The sequence below is a fragment of the Plectropomus leopardus genome, chromosome 6 (assembly GCF_008729295.1).
Source record: "Plectropomus leopardus isolate mb chromosome 6, YSFRI_Pleo_2.0, whole genome shotgun sequence".
Lineage (NCBI taxonomy): Eukaryota > Metazoa > Chordata > Actinopteri > Perciformes > Serranidae > Plectropomus > Plectropomus leopardus.
Window position 1 is genome coordinate 23,557,459 of NC_056468.1, and position 21,727 is coordinate 23,579,185.

Below are 21,727 nucleotides of genomic sequence, written 5' to 3' on the forward strand. Positions count from 1 at the left end.
CATCTTTGTGCGTTTCTTGATTTTCTTTTTTTTCCTCCAGTCCTCAGATTTTGTGGTTTCTTTAGCCTAAAAACCCAAAACAAGGCTCAGGCACACACTTGCTTATGTTAATATATATTTTAATCTCTCGTCCCGTATTTCTTTAAAGCTTGCCTCGCTCCCAGATTCTCAAAATATATGTGTTGTAAATCTTGTTTCACTAATTTACACTCTCCCCCGTAGTAATTTGTCTTCCACCCATACCTCCTCTCACTTTGCCTAAGGTTACAGAGTGAGTCATTCCCCACTCTTCCTCACATCAAACACTCTCTCCCACTCCAGCAGCAGTTGAAGTTGGTAGAGCAGGCTAAATTATAGTAAAAATCTCTTCTTTTTAACAGATTGACACTGTCACTCTTTTGCACACACCTTCGGCTCATGTTGCAGACTACAAGAATTGAGTTGGAGGAGAGCAGAGGGTTTATCCAAAGCTTACTGATTAAATCAGGCAGCTGGCAGGTCCTGCACTGGTGTTATAAAGGGATTTAATTGATCCCATAACAACTTGGCAGATTGATGTCATATTTATATCTTCCCCATATTAAAGTTTGAGGTTTGCATGTCTAGAATCCGAAATGAAATTATAAGGGGTCTCTTAAGATATGAGCTGCATTCAACAATGCCAGGATGAGGCTCAGTGAGTACATATTTTACCCTCATGTCTCTATTTTTAAGGGAATACCTGTTTTAACATGTATGCATGTATGTTGTGATTGTCTTATGCTACTTTAAATCATCTATAGTGTACGGCAGCTTTCTGGGAGCACCCTCAATTTCGTTGTACCAATACAATGACAATAAAGACTATTCAGTTCTATTCTATGACTGGCACCCTGTCGTCATAATGTGAAATGGTGGCTCAGTGGTTTGTGCTTGTGTCTCGAAGTTAAAGGGTTAAAATCTTGGCTTTGTTTTATTTTTTCCTTTGTAGAATTTGTGTCTTTCTGCGTCCATAAAATCCTTAATCCATTCAATAAAGCTGCCCCATAAGTGACGCATGATCAAAGAATATAGACAGACAGGCAATGCTTGAAAAATGTGTTTCAGTGATGTTTCACCGGTGTTCAGGCGAACATAATTATCGACCTACGTATGTCATTCTTGTTAACCACACACATTGATATATCTGTCTGTACTGATTAATTTTTGTGTTGATTTCTTTCTTTGGTAAGTCGAGATATTGCGTCACTGTTACTTTTATCCATTCTCTCGACACGCTGACCTCGTCTCACCATTATCTCTGGTTGGTTTGTTCACAGTGCTTTATCAGAAGAGGAGAAGACATCATTGCGTGCTGGTCTCATCACAAACTTCAATGAGCCTGTCAATCAGGTAAGTGAGGAAAAATGTGATATGAAAAAAATGGATTCATCATCAAAAACTGCTACAAAGAAACTCTTTTTGATTAGTATCACTCAGTATAAAACCATATAATGTACAAAGAAAATGAGTAAAAGCATCACACAAGATGTAGATTTATCTAGATTTAGTCAGACCAGCTGTTCTATTCAAACAAAAAAACAAACAAATATCATAGACAAAAAGGGAAATTATGATGAAGATAAAAAATGAAGAGAAGGTGATAAAACTTTCATTTAAACATGTGCTGTAAGTGTACTGTTTTGAAAAACAGGTAATGTAGATGCCTATTCACTAAGTATGGCCAATCTGCTTACATTTGTTAACTAAAAAGCTCTAAATAAGCTTAAGCAATAAACATAAGTAAAAATAAAGGATCATTTAAGTTTACATTTTTGGATGGGACATAATGAGGCAACTGCTATCTAGAATAACCTCACAGATAAAGCAAAAATGATAAATCTGCACAGCTACAGATAACGTTCAGCATCACACGCTATAGGCAAAATGCTTTGCATATGGGGATATAATTTGAGGGTCACAAAAGTTTGTTGATAAAGCATTATTTTTACAGTTCTCAGGGGGGAGCTGCAACAAACAAATAATTCAGAATCAAGCGGTGTGTAATACATTTGTCTGAGGGGACATGCCATTCAGTGTTAGCCATCCATCCTGGTTTCTACAGCTTGTATATCCCTGAGGGAAAACCCTGCAACATCAGGACTGATATGTCCATATGGCAAGCAATGAATGCTATTTGAACACCGTATGTCTCACAAGTCGCAGCCTGTCGAATCGATCTGGATTGTACACGAGTATGGGTCTTCCAGTGCAGTGTGGACAGTTTATAATTTTGTGACCTCGCCTGGCTTCAGAAGGTAGAAGATAGATTTATTTGTCATTTTTTAACAAAGTTTAAAAAACAAAATTACATTTGTCCTTGATCCTGCTGCATCTTTGGAGTTGAAGGATGAGTTGATTAAAAACAGCAGCTACAATGAAAATTCCATCTGGTTGCCTGGGCGTGTTGCTGCTGGTGGCATTGTTCAAACATTCAAACATTCAATCATTCATCATTCAATCCTGCGGTGCATTTTTTTAATTTGCATGAAAGCTAAAAGTAAAGAAGCTGCTTTGCTGCTTTAAACTATGTAATACAATGGGCTAGATTTTGGAACCAAAATCACCAAAAACTTTTTTAACATGTACTTTATGGTCTAACATGCATAAAAAATGATCTGACATTAGCCTCAATCAAAATATGAAGAACTGTCTTTCTAGTTTTTTCACAGTTTCCTGAAGCTAGATTGATTTGCCAATCCATGTCATGTAATATGGATAAAGCCAATCAAAACTTCAAGGTCAGGTCTCAGTTACTAATCTAACATGTCAAATTAAAATCCCACAATTTCATGAGTCGGAGAGCTGTTGGACTGTACCGTTCTGTTATCCAGATCACCACACTCTGGGAGTGTCAGAGCGCAATTCGGGCACACAAGGAGCAGCAAAGCGAATGTGTGATGAATTTAACCATTCGTTAAGTCATGTAGAAATAGAGCACTCTGTGGCTTTAAAACAGCAGCTCTCATTTAAGTTTAGAGCGTCAGATTAGATTTACGAACGCACCCAGAGTCAGAGTGCTGGAACAGATGGGGCTGCACCACGCAGACTCTGCTGTGCTCAGCTTTGACAGTTGACTAAGGTGGGATCCAAGGAGCTGTCAATCAAAACGTGATCTGCCAAGCCCACACAGTCTTATGAAATCCCATTATCCTTAAAACAAGCTGTTTGAACCAGTTGGAAACATTTATTTTAACTCAGATTTTTGTAGATACTTAATGAGACACTCAACTTTAACATAATATTTGCATTCTTACTATTTCAAGCCATCTTTCCAGAGGCTTTGGGATTTAAATATGAAACTGCCCTCACAGAAATATTAGGTCAGCTAAAGATGTCATAAGCTTCAAAGTAATGTTATAAAACAGTCCCTGTTGGTATTTACAGATTACCTGCGTGATATGCATATGGTTATAACAGGGCCATCGACTTTTTGTCTATTATTATGGATATAAATTGGGTGGACAAAATATTAGAAGCACCTCTTAGCATATTGCAATACAGTTGAACATCACTGTAGAAGCACAGCCTCCAAAATCAACACTTGTGAAACAGTTTCAACATAAAATGGACATTATAACTTATGACTAAGGTAAGATTTATTGCAGGCGGTTGCATTAGAGTGGATAAGTTTTAGCAGAGTGTTCTTAAACTGGCAAAACAGTGTATGTTGTTACCACCAAGGACCACATCTCTAATATGGGATTTTGAAATGTTTTTTTAATGGGTAAAGTAGTCCTTTTTAATATTTTGGCAGGATGTGTGAAACACAGCTGTCAGCTCAAAGTCAGCATATGCTTATGTGATGTTAAAAATTACAGTAGTTATTAAAGATGGTGTTCAAATAGTAACAGTCCTAGGTTTTCCTTATATGATAAAACTGTGAATATTAAACTGTTTTGGAAGGATGTGTGAACCACACCTCTCAAATCAAAATCAGCTTATGCTTATATTGTCTGAAAAAAATCAGTTATTAAAGGTGGTGTTCAAATAGTAACAAGGCTGTTATACACATGCCCATGCACACACACATATATATATATGTGTATATGTGTGTGTATATATATATATGTATGTGTGTGTGTGTGTGTGTGTGTGTGTGTGTGTGTATGTATATATATGTGTATATGTATATATGTGTGTGTGCGTATATATATATATATATATATGAAAAAGTCATTATCTGTCTGATTATTTTTGCAATACTGGTAGCCCTATATCTTTTCTAGTAGTAATGGCTATAAACATGTAACACACCTGACCTTTGCGAGTTATCTGTTTAAAAAGGAACTTGATCTATGATCTATGCAACTGATTCAATCTCAGTCAATATAAGATAGTATGCACACAATGTTGTATATAATAGGATAGTAATTCCTGTCCTACTTATCCAGAAGGCTCATTTAAAATTGCACCTGAGAACTTTTTATTAAATTATGAGATACAGAATGTTCTAGAAGTAGTTAAATTCCTGTCAAGTTTTCTTTGGCGTAGCCACCTTCTGCTGTGTTTATGTTTTGCCTCTGGTAATTTATTTTCTTTCTGTGTTTTTCCAACAGATAGCGACCCAGATTGCAGTACTGATAGCCAAGGTGGCCCGTCTGGACTGCCCCAGGCAGTGGCCAGAGCTCATCCCCATTCTGCTCGAGTCTGTGAAGGGTCAGGATGGCCTGCAGCAGCACAGAGCGCTGCTAACCTTCTATCATGTCACCAAAACCCTCGCATCCAAACGTCTGGCGCAGGACCGACGGCTTTTTCAGGATGTAAGTCGACAGTTTTGGTTTTTGTCACCACTCTCTGCTTAAGATCTTCACAACCTTATTTTTGTATCTTATTGGTTGTCATTCACTATCCCTCTCTGGGATTTTGTCGTCTGCACTTGTTGCAGTAGCTGTGAACACCTCAATACAAGGTGACTTTAGGTCAACAAGTGAAGAAAAATAAAACTTCAGCTCCATCTCCTGAGCTTTGCTTCTTTACCCTCTTATTTTTTTTCATGTGTTCTGCCCTCTGACTTTGTCATGTTCCTTTTTACTCCCTTTTTGAGCATGAATAGATGAATAGTAAGATTATATTAGAGTTGCAGGTATTTCATCTCCAATCTTTGCCTGTAGGAGATGCTGTTTAGCTGTTGTATGAGACGTGTCAAATGCGAGTCATGGCAGTTATGGATTCTCTGTGCATGCATGTGTGTCTGTCTTCATGCATGACTGGAGTGAGATTGATGTGTTTGGGAATACATTTGTCTGCATTGCTAGTTGCGTGTGTGTGTGTGTGTGTAAAAGAGATTTTGCAAGAGGGAGAGTTATTTGTGCAGGTTAATGTTTCTTTCAAAGGGGTAGTGAATTGGAGCAAATTCTCTTTTTTGTGCCATCCATGGTTTTAAAAAACACAAGACATAAGCAGAAAGATAGTCATGAAGAGAAAGGGTTTAGGTGAGTAAGATATCAAACAGACCAACAGAGAGAAGACTGAGACCTGCTGAGGGAGAATAAGAGTGACAGACACAGACCGGTGGACATCAGAGGCAGTGACTGAGACCAAATAGCTGGATAGTGTGCAGAGGCATCCTCTATGCCAAAAATGTGTGCCCTTAGGCAATATGAGCAACAAAGGCAGTCTGAGCCCCATTAAACAGTGCAGTTTTTAAATGATGCACTGATGACTTTGAAGCTAAATGGCCCATGGAATGCTCTCTCTCCCCAGTCATGATATAACTGTCTCGGTGTCCAGTCTGTGTGCACACCACGCATTGTTAAGAGGTGATGAGACAAAGGACAATGCAACACTGTTAATTTCAGCTTCAGTGGTGCCCTTCACCCCTGGCATCTAAGTGTTTTTTAATGTGAGGCCTGATTTGAACATTAAGTGGTCTCAGTTTCTTTAGCTTTATGCAGTTTTCATGTTGGCTATTTGTATGCACTGCTACACCTGTAAACAAGGTCTGTGTCTTGTGCTAAGGAAGTTCACTGTGTTTTAAAAATTCTGATACCAGTGGGGCCGCCCCCACTAACCCACACCATCTTGGTTTCTTGGTTACTCTTGATAGTAATCTAGTCAGTATGTCCACTGTTCCAACAAATGCCAGCTCTGGTTTTTTAACAGTTAGATATAAAAAATGCATTTTTTCCCCCACAGTCTCTTTCTGCTGTTGCTGGTCACCGACTGTTTACAGTCTTAAAACTTATCCCTCCACCACTAGATATCACAGTGTCTTTCAGCTCAGCTGCCTGTTCCACCAGTAGAGAAAGGAGACTGAGCTCTGGTGGTGCATGCTGTGCACTACATACATCAGCGTGGAGTGAGTTTAATAGAAAGATGAGATGTAAAAGATAAGTTTCAACAGATATCAGGAAAACTTATCTCTGATGCGATATTCACAGGAAATAATCTTCTCAAAATTCATCAGATTTACTAATCTAACACAAACTTCCTGCAGTTAGGCCTTTGTGTTAATTGTACAGTTTATCAGTTGTTTTCTACTGTTATTGTTATAAATTTAATATGATAGGACATATCCCTAAAATATGTCATCAGCTTACTCAATGATAAGAAAGAAGTTCCCAGAGTGAAAAGGTTGGGAACCAGTGTACACGGTCCAGCCATATACGAGGTTTTAACCTAGTCTTGTTTGATGACCCAGCCCTATTGTTCACCATCCCAAATACCATTCCTATGTTTTCAATTGTGTGTTGAGCAGAAGACTTTGAAACAAGGAGAGTTGTGTTTTTTTACAGTGGGTTGTCCTTCTTCTCACTTTTGAAAGAACAAAGTGATTAGTCACTGGTAACCTGAATGTTACCTTTGCCATTTATTCGCAGGATTGTACTATCTGCATTAGAAAGCAAGTATCTCTTCATTTCCAGCCTCACTGTTTTACTCTCTATCTTTACACAGTTTTTTGTGTCACCCTTTTTAGCATGGACCTAATGTGTACATAAGTACTGTTACGTGTCTGTGGGTGTTCGAGCGTGCCTTCTTGTACTCGATGAGTGTACACTTCTCTCTGGTCCTTCGCCCTAGCTAAAACAGTTGGTCGACCATGTTGACAGCATCATGGGAGATGCTGCACTGGCAGCAGAACATCAACTACCTCTTTGTTTCACTGGCCCACTTGCTGAGGCTTAGACTGTGAACTTAAAGCATGTGCCAGACGCAGAGTTAAACAGATAGCGGGAGAAAAAGGGAAAGAGGGCTGATAAAGAAGCAGAGTGTGGGTGTGTAGGAGAAGAAGTGATTGAAGTAACTAAGGGCTGCTGGTGACAGGAGGAGGGATCACATAAGAGGTAGTTATGGAATAATGAAGAAAATGGTGTAAAGATAAAGTTGAGTCTGTGTTCAAAGGCAAGGAGGATGGAAGTGGGACACTTTTCGAAGTGATTTCTGCTTCCCAACTTTTAGATGTGTGCATTAGTAAAAGTATGGATGTTTAGAAAGAAATGGAGAAAACTGAGGAAGGAACTGGATCAAAGAAAAATGCTCAGTGCCTGCTGCCTTTATCTTAAAAAATGAAATATTGGATAGACAAACAAAAGTGACACTGCAAACTTGAGATTCATAACAGTATTCTGTCCTTTCAAAATATGATGAAAATGTGAAAAGTCAGCATGGTGCAAAAAAAAATCAAAACAAAAACCAAAATTTAAAAACCATTCATCTTGAAAAATGATCCATAAACAGGCACCAGAAATAGTAAGTACTTGAGAAAAGCCTCACATTGCTAAACAGGCCATGACTGAACAGCAGTGTTGCATGATGGCGTTGTTGTTCAATTGAAAATTATATTATTGAATAAAAGACTCTTGTTGCCACCAAACAGGATGATTGTTCTCAATTGCACAATTCAATTGTGCATGATATTACCCAGAGCATTAGCATGAAAGACAAGACGATATGGCAAAATGAATTTGAAAGTCAGGGACTTGCATATCAAAGAGGATCTCACCACAGGTGTGTCAAGCCTGATCCCAGCAGGTTAGGTGATGTCAATTGCTGCCATTCATCCAGTGGACATATGTAATGTCAGGTGTTTCCAAGAGCCAGTGGCAGGTGAACTGTAATACTCAAACACCCACATATGTTACTTTACCAACTTAACCAACCCAGAAACACCTTTAAAACCACCCTGAGAGTGATACAACAATACGATATGTACTTTTCTGTAACCAGGATAATATAAATACTTCCAAAGACAGACAAACACTCACAGAATTTGCAAACAAAAGTTCGTACCTTAGTCTGGATTTTATATTTACCCTCCGAGTGGTATATAATTCTCTTAACAGCAATTGTTTATTAATCGTCTACCAGACCTCCAACCTTTTTTCTGTAGTTCTCCTCACTCCTGTACTTAGTATATGACTTTCATGAGATTGCATTGTTAAATTATTAAATGCTATACTATGTAGAAATTTTAAGTTTGTAACTATAACATTTAAACCTGGCCCCACCTACCCAGCTCAATGCCACAAAAAGTGCATGTGCACCACAAGCTACCATTGTAGAACCATTACAGTTATTATGGAGAGGCCAATACTTTTGCAAGCTAACTAAAGTAACTGCAGCACCTACCTGTCCGACAGAAACAGGCTAACTCTGCGTTGCTCTTCATCCCCTCCTTCAGTGTTTGCCTGCAGGTGACAGCCAACCTCAGATTCACTCTTGTTTTGGAACAAGCTTTTTCCACTTGGCGTTTTGTCCGCTGTTATTTTAGTTTCCTCTTGGATGCTTGCTCCCTACAGCCTTGCACCTGGTCACCACCTTTTCACAAAGTCCCAACCTCACCTGCATCCTGTTAGACTCCCTACACACCCACTGTCCAAAGTTTGCAGCCCAGAAATGTCCCCACCACAGCAAAATAAAGAAGAAAACAAGATAATACAGGCAAAGGGCTCTGCAAAAAAATACACTGCCACACATTGCTATTGGGTCATAAGGGATGACCAAGAGAGACTCCTTTTTTGTATGAGTCTGTCTACATTGTTTTTTAGGAAAATCCTGTACTGTATACCTTTAACACACAGGTAGCAGGTAGCCACACAGACATGGCATTGTTGTGAAGACACTGCATTGCATTTGTTGTGCTTGTTTACTTTTTGTCACGCAGTTTAAGTTAAAGTGCAGTTGATAACCAGCGTTTTGAGTAGCAATAGACGGACAATATCCTACTGGATGGGTATTCATAAAACAGATCAAGTCAAATAAACTGAACTGCACTTTTCTTAGATGGCTTTGGTATACAAGTTTTTCCTCCTAGAAGAGGGAATTGGCTTGCAGATGGTGGAAATAGTTTGCTTTTATTGAAAGTTGTCGCTCTGTTGTCTCTGTCAGCAGTGGTGAAAAAGATACACATTGCCTACACACACACGCACGCACGCATGCCTACACACACACGCACGCACACACGCACGCGTGCGCGCTTATGCACCACATGGGCGGGAAAAGTAATTGATTCTTGGATGCATCAGAATTCTCTCTTGAATGATTCAGCAATTCACAAAACTCATTAATTGGACTTCAGATTGTTTCCCAATAAACGGCTGCTTCTCTCTGTGTTGCCGACTAAAAATATAACACTGGGGCCTTAATTGACATGCTGTCTGAGTTAACTGAGGTTGTCAAGCCATTTTATGAAGTTTAATGTTATGGAGATGTGATCAGATCTCAGGAGACTCAAGTAGTTTGTGGTGAAGGTTACATTTTCAGGTGTGGCAAACTGGGCTTGTAGTTTTTGCTCTGCTGTGTCATAATGCATCTCAGTGTTGTGTGCCACCTGGGGCCTTAATGGGAATCTTAGTCTGGCTCAGAAAATTGCTTAAAAAAGGTGTGTGATTGTTTTGTGCTTGCTAGCAAACAGCAGGTGTGGTTGGTGGATTCACCATCAGCTGCTAACTTATAATAAATACACTGGTGCTTGCTGCACATAGTATGGTATAATAAATTATGTTTGCTATTGTAAACCGTGCTACCTGAGTGTTCACTGTCACTTTTTAGCCATCTATAGGCTATTTTAGAAATTCAGATATTTATGTTAGACTTCAACGTTACTGTATACCTACTCGTGCTTAAAAGCACCTTTTGAAGTTTTTGTAGTTCTTAACAATTCTAATATCCATGGTTCCTATGTCATGATAAAGCTGGAAAGCTGGAAAAGTGGAAAAGTTATATTTCACAATCACGGTTTCTAGGACTGGAAAAGTCATTGAATCAGTAAAAATCACTGAAAGTTTTTGGAAAAGTCATGGAACTTTGTTGTGTGTAATAAAATTGTTACGGTAGATAATGTCCATGTAATGTAAAATAATAGCAAACTTATTTTCTGCAGCTGTCAGTGTTGCTGTGTGTTAAATTTTGTTTACGATCATGTATGTTTCTTCATTTAATCTCTTGATGTGTGCCAGCTAGCTAAAATTATTTTTGAATAATGTTCAAATCAGGTACATTTGAAAAGTAGTAGTAGTTCCAAGTGGGGGAAAAAAAATTGGGGTTCTTGAAAAGTTCTGAAATTCTCTGGCAAACCTGAATATTGGTTAAGAAATATTCAACATTTAAATGCTGTATAGACAAAATTTCAAGTCTCAATGGCGTAAAAGGAGCTGAACCTTTGCCCACCTGTGGAAGAACCAAGGGGATGACAAAACTGAAACCTCCTCCATAAAACACCTGTAGACTGATTACGACTCCAGTATCAATAAGTGTTTAGGAAATAAAAACACTTTAGAAATTCCCTTAGCAGTTGGAAAACAATCAATGCATAATTTGTAGGTCCAGCTGAACAGTCAAACCCACTTTTGACCCTTCTGAAAGACAAAACACCAAGAGTAAAGACATCTTCAGAAGAAGAGTTTAAGATTGCCTTCTAAACTTGGTTCATCACTTTTATGTTCATGCATTGGATTAGTCTGGTATCTGAGGAAGGGAAAGTGCCAAGCTCTAGAAAAATCTCTCCTAAGAAGAAACCTGCCAGGCTTGCAGTTTTCTGTAAAGAATCTATCAGAGCCTGTGCTGTGCTGTCAAAGTAGGGATTTCTCTTTCAGTAGGCATACGTCACCAACCTAACCACTGGTTCTCACAGTTTCTCCCTTGACACTTGCGATTACCCACAACACAGAGCTCTACTGTCAATAAGTTGTACACCTTTCTTTGAGGTGGAGTGTCATTCACAGACTAATTTTCATGTGGGTGTTTGCCTTCATCAAGCAGCAGGAATATCTTTAAACATCGCATTTTACAATGTAAGGGTGTCTGAGAGTGTAGTTTTCCTTCAGCTTTATCACGCTGAAATGCTTGAATATTGAGTTGTGTGTTTGAGTAGTTCCTGTTTAGCTTTTTTGTGTTCTGTTTGTTCTTTTATGAAAACACCAACCAAAGCATAATCCAAAGCTCGTTATTGTGCCATGGCAGATTTATTATATTGTCTGAGCTATTGGGCCATACTTTACACTACACAGCTGATGGGACTGAGAGTACTTTTGTCTACCTTTTGATGATCTTGTTTTTCCTCTAACAGGAGAATGCCTTCATGGAAGAAAATGTAATTGGTTTGGGCCCAAATAATGTTATGGCAGCGACTGTAATAGGAAGTTCATTTAGAGCTAAATTAGACCTGTGACTCAGATGTCCCTCTTTGTTTGTTCTGCATGCGTGTATTATGTGGAAGTGCTTTTGTATTTGTCTCTGTGTTAATGAGTAATTCTCTGACGTTAAGGTGCAATTTGCATATATGTAACTTTGGGGTGCAGATACATTTTGTGATTTATTTCATGCTTTTACCAGAATTACCTCACATGCCTTTTGGTAAACGTGATCACTGATCCAGAATAACTTTATGCGTGATTGACTGTGCTGTTTATGTGTATGTTGGCAGCTGGCATCGGGCATCTACAGCTTTGCGTGCTCCCTGTGGAGCCACCACACCGACTGCTTCCTCCAGCAGATCTACGCCAGAGATGAGGCTGCAGCGCTCAGCTCATTGGAGAGGACGTTGCTCTCTCTTAAAGGTAGCAACATTTGCACACATGCAAACTCACTTATGCCCATTACACTCACGACACAACTGCACTCTCGTGCAACGAGGTGCAGTCATCTATAAATACAAAATGGTCAGTTAATCATGGTATTAAAGGGACAATTCACCCCCAAAATAAAAATACATATTTTTCCTCCTCCACCCCCCAGTGGAAGTTTTAATCAGTCTAGATTGTTTTGGTGTGAGTTTTAGAGTGTTGGAGATATCAGCCATAGAGATGTCTGTCCTCTCTTGAATATAATGGAACTAGATGGCAGGCGGGTTTTGGTACTCACAGCGCCAAAAATATATTTGAAAAAATCAACAGCAAGGTTATTTTCTAGAAATCATGACCCTTTTACTTAAGTCAATCCACAGACCCTGTTGTGTGCAGTTTCATGTAGGAACTATTTTCATTCTATACACCCACCAACCTCACCACTGTGCAGAAGGAAGTGTGCAGCCACTCATGGATGAGAGGCTTATGCCTGTGACAGTGCAAGTTTAAACCATTAATGGCATCTTCCTAGGCTGAGCTGTAATGTTGGTGGTGCTAGGTGAGCCAGCAGTAGATACAAACCTCCTCCTGCACTGTTTTATGGTTGGGGGGGTGTAGTTCAGTTGAAAGAAAATCCGATATGAAATTGCTCACAACAAGATCTGTGGATTATCTTGTGTAAACGGGGGATATCAGTTTTATAAAGCAGGCAAGTTGTGGACTTCTGGAAATATTCATATGTGAAACATCAATTAAGTGGAGGTGAATTTTAATTTTGCTACAATCCTGCTCACTTGTTTTTTTTCCTATCTTCCCCTCTCAGTGCTTCGCAAGTTGACAGTCTTCGGATTTCAAGAGCCACAACAGAATATGGAAGTGATGGTGAGTCTTAAGTTCTGTCAGCAGAACCTTTCGTGTTTGTTTTTTTTCCACTGTTGGTGTTTTGCGGTGAAAGTGACTCCACAATATGTGAATGACTGAAGATTCAAAGTGCCTCAAGTCTGGTCTCGGTTCAAAGAGTAAGGCCCTCTGTAGGGGCTCTTCTCCCACTCTGTGTGAAGAAAGTCCCACTCCATGAAAGTGTTAATTCAATTTACTCTAAATCTCTCTTAAAAAAAATCTTGAGTGTGTGTCTGGATAGGGTTTTAGTTCCCCTGTGGATTATAGTTAATGGAATCATTTGCACAAAATGTTCCAGCCCTGTGATCCCCAGCTGCGGATTCTGCCTACTCCTGAGTTGCCTATCAAGGTTTTGTGAAGGAATGGCAGTAAAAGTTTAAGATAATAATGGTAAAAAGGTAAAAGAAGGACTTTTCAAATATTACTCTTTATTATTTATTTAGATCAAAGGAATGTACCTTGTATTGTGCTTTTAATTTCAGATGTAGATATCTCCAAGGTTTGGTGCTAAAAATAGGCAGCACTATCACAAATGTGCCAATGCAATCTGTACCTGAAACAATGCACGGTGCAGATAAGCAGCGCATTAATTGATTCGTATCAATAAAATAATTGGTTACGATGTGAGAAAAATCAATCATTAACCCATTTGATCAATCAGGTGTTAACCAAACATTTGTATTGGGCAATATTCGTGTTGCTGATTGCAATCACACCCTTTTTCTTTTCAATGGTGGTACATTGTGAGCAGCAAATCCATGTTAAAATCGACAGGAGAGCTTGTTAGTTGTTTCAGAGGTTACATTGAATTACATTTTAATATGTTCAAGCTCTGTTTAGTAAAAATGAGTTTTTTGCTAAGGTAAATTATGACGTTATCATAGTGTGTCAAATGTAAATTTCACAAGATACGTGAAAATATACAGACATTTGAAGGAGAACTTTGATTGTGTTTTCACAACAATATGAAATAAATATTACAGACAGGAATTACAATAAATTGTACTGTATTTAGTGTGTATGTAAAAGAAATGTATTTGTTTAATAAATTCCTGTCATGAAATTTGTGCTCCTTCAGAGGCAGAATAAAGAAGGGCTCAGTGACTCTAAAATGGTTCAAATATATTTTTTATAAAGAAGATTTCTTTGTTTCTCTGCCACAAAAAGGGGAATAAATAACAACAAAAACAAAAATGTTATTTTAAACATCGGTATCAGCGCAGAATTTCACCATTGTGCTTCCCTATAAAAATACCAAACAGCTGGTTACAGATTTTAAAAAATGGGATTTGTTCTTCAGAAAGACATCCAAATTATTTGTTTGGCTTCAAGCAGCCTTAAGATTCAGTGTATGCAGTCATGGAAGGTGAACATGTCATTAACATCACGAGCCTGCTCAGTGAGTTGCTACTGTGCTGTCTCTCTGTCTCTCTGTCTCTCTGTCCTTGTCTCTTCTTTGTAGTGTTTGTATTTTTGCTTTTATTGGTTTATTTGTTTGTTTTTTGCTCTCTGTCAACTGGGAGATGGAAAAGACATTTTACAACAGAAGTAATTCTGTTTACTGTGCTCTATTATTCTACTAATGAGACAACTTTTAGTTTGCATGCTGAAGGTTGTGTAATGATTGAAACAGTCACATTAAAATGTCATTTGCCTTGAGCTGTCCCTGGTTATTCCAGCTCAGTGAGCAGAAGAAATGGTTGGGAGTTAATATTTCATGTTTAGATTTTTATGCTGTTATTATCTGAGACTCACTACTTCCTACTTTGGCTGTCGATATCAGTATTCATTCATTTTATTATTCAGCTGATGGTGTGTCAACAGGGAAATATGAACCTAGATCCTTTACCAGCATTCAGGTCAGGGACATTTGTCATACTATTTTAATATCAAATACTCCCCTCCACTCAAAATTGTTATTTGCGTATTGTTGCTTCACTTGGATGTTATGATACAGATCATGAGCTTTGTTTGACACTTGAAGGCTTTTTTCACAGTTATCTTCTCAAGGGGGAAAGTTTCTCTTTGCACGCCTTGAATATGAATTGGACAACGCTCATACAGGATTTTGTGACATAACACTAGTTTAGAAGCCAGCCGTGGTCAACTTACAATTAAATTTGATGCAGAAATGTGAGGCTTCCAGTGCACATCCATTGAGAAGTAGTAAGCATCTTGTGTCCAGTTGTAAAACTTTTGATATAAACAATATTTGCATAAGTAGTAGAAGCAGTTTTTAACAAATGATCTTTGTGAAAAAAAACAAAACACAGCAGAGTATTTTTATGTCTTTTATAGGTGGCCTATGATATACTTGCTTTCAAAAACACTTGTCTGCCTGAATATACCTGAATTCAACCATGTCTAAAAAGCTCTGTTTTACCATCAGTCTCTAAGCCCCCCTCCAGAGCCCAGTCTGCTCTGAATGGTCAAAGTCTTCCACATTTGCATTTTTGGCGTCTGCACCATCATTTAAACCAGGGAATGACTGCCCTGACCAAATAAATAGTTACAATTTATATTACGAAAAATCACCAGTAAAAGCATCTTAACCAAAACCTTCACAAATGTACATATTCCAGCAAGCATATGATCTGGAATCAGGGAGTTTTTACAAACATTGGCAAACCAAAATTATATGTTTCCCTTGTGTGAGCATGTAGCTTCATGTTTCAGTGTTTATATTAAACACTAGAAGTAGCGTGCCTGAAGCAGATGACCATATAAAAAAAAGCTGATATTGCAGTTTAATATATATGAAAGAAAATGAGGAAAGCGTAATACCCCCCCTGAAACAAGTATGGAAGGCACCTTTAAGACTTATTTTACTGCTTCCAACAGCAAGTGCTGCAATGTTTTATCTTTCTGTTGTCTCTTTGGCTTTTGCATAGAAACAAATTCGCAACATTGTTCATGAAGATACTTTCCAGTCATGGCGTACTGAACTTCATTTGTTTTCTTATTTTCCTCCTGACATTAATTTTTGCTCCTGTTGTCTGTGTACATCTCAGTACAAAGTGGTGTCCCATAGCCTCAGGATAAAAGTTTTTGTGCAGCTTGGGGGGAAAGACTTTTATAACAAGAGGTGTTTTCCACTCAACAGTGAATTCAGTTGCGTCTTTCCATTGAATAAACATGCATTTTATTTGTATGTAATCATAAACATTGCTCAGATTTCAACCTGGATGTGTCTGGCATCAGCCTTCATGATCTGGAACAAATTAAACTGAAAGGAAGTTAATTGTTGTTAATAGGAACAGGTGAGGTGAGTCAGACAGGGATAATGTAATTTAAATTAATTGGATGCAATTACGGGTTTTGCTCAAGTGAACCCTTTTTCTGAATAGGACTCATTGATTAATTCTGTTATTCACTACACAGTCACAGGTTAAGCTTTTTCAACCCAGTAATGGGAATCCTCATCCAGATCCTTTTGACTGTTATTAAAAACTACTTCCCGAGATTTCTTTTCAGTTTACATGTTGTAGGACAAATTATTTCCTGCAACCACTTTTCAAACATTTCCTAGGATGGTTCAGAGATGTGCCTGACTCATTGATTGGGTCATCAAGGTGTTGATGGCTTAGCTTTTATTTCGCTCTTCCTTTGCTGATAGGGGGATGCTGGGAAAACTATTAAATCATATCACTTTATTTAAGATTAAAGTCTGTTTCAAGGCTGTATTTCTGACATGAAGTTCACTGTGGGGAAAAGAGTCTGCAGGTTGCCTACCAAAGAAGTAATTTAGCAACCTGCAGAGAACTGAATAAACCCATCTGAAAGAGTAACAATGTTTAACTAAGTCCTGATGTGCAGCTCAGATGCCCGCAGCACAGCAGGCTTGAAATGTAACCGTGAATCTTGATAATAAGCTGGTCCCATATCTGCTAATTATGCATGATGTGCAACAGCAGTCTTGCTGTGAATAGGCTAATGCTTTTGTTAACTACCCTCAATTCAATCTTTGGCTCCATGAGCACTGATGAAATGTGGGACCCATGCTGGAAGTTGGTTATTTAATGAAGCAATATATTTTCCATTGAATATGTATTTTAGGGTAAATGACAAACAGTGTGATTATATAAACTAACACTTAAACCATACGGTGATAGAGCACATTTTTGTAAACTAAATAAAACTGTTTCAGTTTTGAGTTATTTGTAAGTTAGAACTAAATCAGCATTATAGTTTTTCCTCCTCTCATTTCAAGTAATGTTTACACATTATTTATGTAATATTTAAAAAATATACTGGAACTGCCACCCAGACTTGCACACTGTCACTACATGGCATTTTGTTTGTTTTTTGGCTCTTTTGGCTGTTCATTTATAGTTGATTACAGTATGAACTGAAATATATTGGTGATTCATAAAACGAAGTCAATTGCAATACAACATAATTGAACTTAGTGACCAAATTACTTTTTTTAATTATGTTAAACAGTTGATAGTCATCTGGTGTGTGTGTGTGTGTGTGTGTGTGTGTGTGTGTGTGTGTGTGTGTGCGTGCGTGCGTGCGTGCGTGCGTGTGTTGAGCTGTGATATACCTATGTTGTTGCCAGTTGCAAGGTTTTGATCAAAAGGGAAAAAAATCATACTATGAATACAACTTCAGTGACTTCAGTAATTTCAACCTGGATCAAATTTTCACACGTTTTTGTGAGTAATGGGGAGAACAGTTGGTTCAATATTGAGCGAGGCCACTGAAGCCACCACCAGCGAAACAGGCTGCAATGTACCCATTTGGGCCTTCTGTGCATTGCCACTTTATGTCCATTAAGATAACAGGCTCATATTTTTTTTCTAAGTGTCAATCAACATTACGGAAATGAACCCCACAGAGATGAAAAGGCACTGAAATAGCTATGGCCAAACCCACCAAACTCCATTTAAATAAACAATGTTTCTTTTATCATAAAACACTAAATTCAAAGTAGGCCGAAAATAAAACTGAATGGTTTGTTTGAAATAAACTCTTAATTCACCCAATTAGATGTAAAACTTTGCTGACTCTATTCATTGCCAAAAATACTTTATTTAATGGAGTCTGGTGGGTTTGGCGATGGTGATTAAGGGGCTGTTTAATCTTAATGTTAAACAAAAAAAATCAGTCTCTGTAGGGATCTTTTCCATGATGTTGTCAGACTCTTAAAATGATAACCTGACCCTGTCAGTTGCAAAAACAAGCACTTTCAGTGGATTTAATTTGACAATGTGCATGTGTCCTGAGTGGTTACATTGCAGCCTGTTTGCTGCTGCTGGCTGCTGGCCTCTTGAGGGGGGAACATTACCCTTTAAACACTAATAAAAATGCTTGGGTAGATTGTTTTGTTCGTCTTTCCATGATGTTCTTTGGTGCTCAAGTACAGACTACTAACAAGTTATATACCCTGACAAAGCCAGTTTCCAGGGTCTTCACACTTGATTTGAGCTTTCTGGATAGATTGGGTTTATTTTCTAATCACCTCGGTGGCAGCACTGCAGGAGAACAGCAGTGAATTGGAAAACACTGACACTAAGAATGAAGCACTGTCAGTTTCCACACAAGCTGCCACAGTGATGAATTTAAAATGTATTTTTCAGTTGAATGACTGTTTATCTTCTTGGTTTGATTGTCAAACAGGCACTACATGAGGCTCCAAGAGACATCTCAGTTGATCAGAAGCAAAAATATTTTTTACTCAATATAGTTTCTTGCATCTCAGTATGTGGGTTTGCAATGTCCAGGAGCTAACAAGCATTTTTGTGTCACTCCCAAAGTAAATTATAGATTGAAAAAGGCGCATTCAGTTGAGCCATGGTAGTAAACAATCAACGGCAACATTGTAAACCTGGAGCCTGGAGTCTGTGCTTAGGCCTGTCACGATAACAATGTTACACTTGTGGTATGACATATGGACATGACCTCAATCATGTTGCTGACCTGAATGTTGCACTTTGTGTTTTCATATGTATTTGTTATTATAAGAATGGCACCGTGATTTTAGCCAACCTGATGACAAAATAAACAGCAAGGTATTCCTGAAATCGAAAGACAAGGACACAGTGACTCTCCCTTTTTCCCTCCTCCAACCTCCACCTGCTTGCTTAAGTTTAAAGAAAATAAACTGGTGTTGCTTAGCCTGCAGCTGCACTTTCGGAGTTGAGGACGCACAGTCCTGATAGTCATTAGCTTGCCAACCCATGAGTCAAAGAATAATAATTATAATGATAGATAGATAGATAGATAGATAGATAGATAGATAGATAGATAGATAGATAGAACATATCGAGCGCTTTTCTAGGTACTCACAGACGCAACTAGCAACCACTTGCCTATTTTATCAGTTGGTGGTTGGTGCTAATTTCCAGCATCGATCGTAATTATTTCTTGAATAATATATTGGCCAACAAAAGTAGTTATGTTAGGCTTTTTTGTTTTTTAATCTTAAACTGCTACCAGTTGCACATCCTTTAGGTCCAATCTTAGATTGAACTTAGTTGTTCCGTTGATAACTCTCATCTCCCAACACAAACTTGTCCTCGTAGTGCTGACATTCCCATTTGATGCCTACCACACTCTGTCTCAATTTTTCCATCTTTTTCTCACCGTCTCAATCCATTTTGCTGACATTCATTCACCTATAACTCCATCCTTGTGTATTCTTCCAGAGCACAGCCATAAGCATCACTTCTCTTCCCATTTAGTTGCCAAACTGTTTTCATCATGATTTATGTAGCCGAAAACGTTTTTCCCCCTTTGCATTAGCCGTTTCTAATTTCTCGCATGTTGTATTTAATTTTCTCCTCCCTTTTGTCTGAATCCCACCATTACCTTAACAAATGCCTACTGTATATGATGTTCTTCATCAACTCCCGCATGCTCCTCTTGTGACCCCCTCTTTCCTCATTAAACTCTGTTAGGAGCTCTACTTGCAGGCTGGGTTGTGCTGGCTGATGTGTGATTAATAACACCGCTGTTGACCTCATGGCTGAACATTAACACAGAGCTAAACCGATTGCATCTCCATCTATCATCCCAATTTCCCATGCTTAGCTGCACCGCGCTACAGAAAATTGATTCTCTTTCATACAGTGTAGCTGGCACTTTTATTTATACTCCCGAGTGTGCCCATGCACACGTACACACATACTAAAGTTACTGCCTTGTTAATATATCTGCTTCGGAGTAATACTGATGAAGAAATCAATAGTGATTCAACTGCAAAAATGTCAGAGATTAAACTTTATCTTACCCTCTCTTCATCTCTTCCTTTTCAGGGTTTCCTGAATGCAGTGTTTGAGAGGCTAAAACAGTTCTTGGAGTGCTGTGAGTACTTGTCTCTTTGTCTGTCCTGATTCTCTGATCTGAGACTTCCCCCTTCAGTAAACAATCTCTGTCACCTGTGCTTTAATGCATACTGCATACACCTATTTAAACATCTAGTTCTCATGACAGCATAACATACTGTAGGAGTCAAATTAAAAGTTCATGCCGAGTCATCTTAAGGGGCTTAGTTTTTAATCAAGAGTTTCTCTTCTAAACCATTAGGAGAGAAAAGATCTCTTAAGTACAACTTATACCCACTGTACTATTATTTAAGAGTGAGCCTGACTCGAGGAATGAGAAGTTTTGCGAGATCGCTAGAGAGCAGGTTGAAGACACCATGAAATGTGTCTTCCTGGAAAGTCTTTGATGGTGACCTCATTCTGCACTAGTAGATGTAACCATAAAATCTAAGTAATAAAACTGTCCAAAATTGATTTAATAACCTTACCCTTCTGTCCCTCCTAGCAAATCAAACATGTCTTTCTCTTACACGAATACTCCATTAGTCAACGTGTAAAAATAATTGCTTACTGTGTTATATAGTGCAACATTGTGCTTTACCAGGGATTACCCCACATTAAAGTGCACTTTAGATGTTTATGTGTTATTTTTTGTAATGTTTTGTCAGTTTAAACTCTGGCTCTGAAGAAATAATTAACTATTATAAAGATGGATAACTATAATAAAGATATTAACCTTTTATTTTACAGCTACTTCTGTTTTAGTGTGTAACGTTAATTATCATATCAAGTTTTCTTCTGTCTTTTTTCTCTGAATTCTCTCATCAACATGCCCTTTTTTTCATTCACTTGCTAGCTCCCTTGACTCCTCTCTTTTGCTCCTGCTCTCATGAGCTCATACATGCATATGCTGTCTCTCTCTTTTTCTCACTCTTTCTTTAAATTAGTCTGGAAGTTATCAACATATCTTTGTATGTAATGCTAATAAACATCACATTAGGTGCCCTCCACACGACCTACTATAAAGTCACCTGGTGTTCTCCTTAGAGTATAAATGAAGCTTTAAAAAGGTTGGAGCTGTCGTCATGTAAGTATTTGAACACTGCAAAGTTTGGCCCTGTAAACTCTTAGTTCCCCCTCAAGGCCTTTATACACTAGGGGTATGATTAACAAATGGCAAGAAATTTTGCAAAACACTTGCCTGTGAATATTTACAAGGTGCTGCAATACAGAAACAATAAACAGGTCCGCCTCTGTCATAATGTTGTTATCTAAAGGCTGTCCCGAACAATGTGATTGGGTAATGCCATTATTTGCATTGCAAAATTGACCACATTCCAAAGAAGTCAGTAAATGAACAAATAAAATTACTTTCCTTTTTCGCAGCATCATTCGAGGTGAAAGTACTCATTATGAAAAACAACAGTTAAAAAAAGAATGTATTGATAAGCAAACTAAATGGACAAATATAATGCCCCCTTGGTGTGAGGCCTTTAGTTTCTGAACCATTGGATAGTACAATCGACAACGCAGGGA

General features: G+C 38.3%; 1 protein-coding gene across 1 annotated transcript in view; it reads left to right on the plus strand.

The window, feature by feature from the left end:
* ipo11 (importin 11) overlaps window positions 1-21,727 on the plus strand; it is a 152,007-nt gene that overhangs the window by 12,922 nt on the left and 117,358 nt on the right. The window contains exons 4-8 of the mRNA XM_042488560.1: window positions 1,299-1,371; window positions 4,578-4,781; window positions 11,885-12,017; window positions 12,847-12,905; window positions 20,183-20,231. Of these exons, the coding sequence (XP_042344494.1) occupies window positions 1,299-1,371; window positions 4,578-4,781; window positions 11,885-12,017; window positions 12,847-12,905; window positions 20,183-20,231 (518 nt within the window). The remainder of the gene's footprint in view (window positions 1-1,298; window positions 1,372-4,577; window positions 4,782-11,884; window positions 12,018-12,846; window positions 12,906-20,182; window positions 20,232-21,727) is intronic.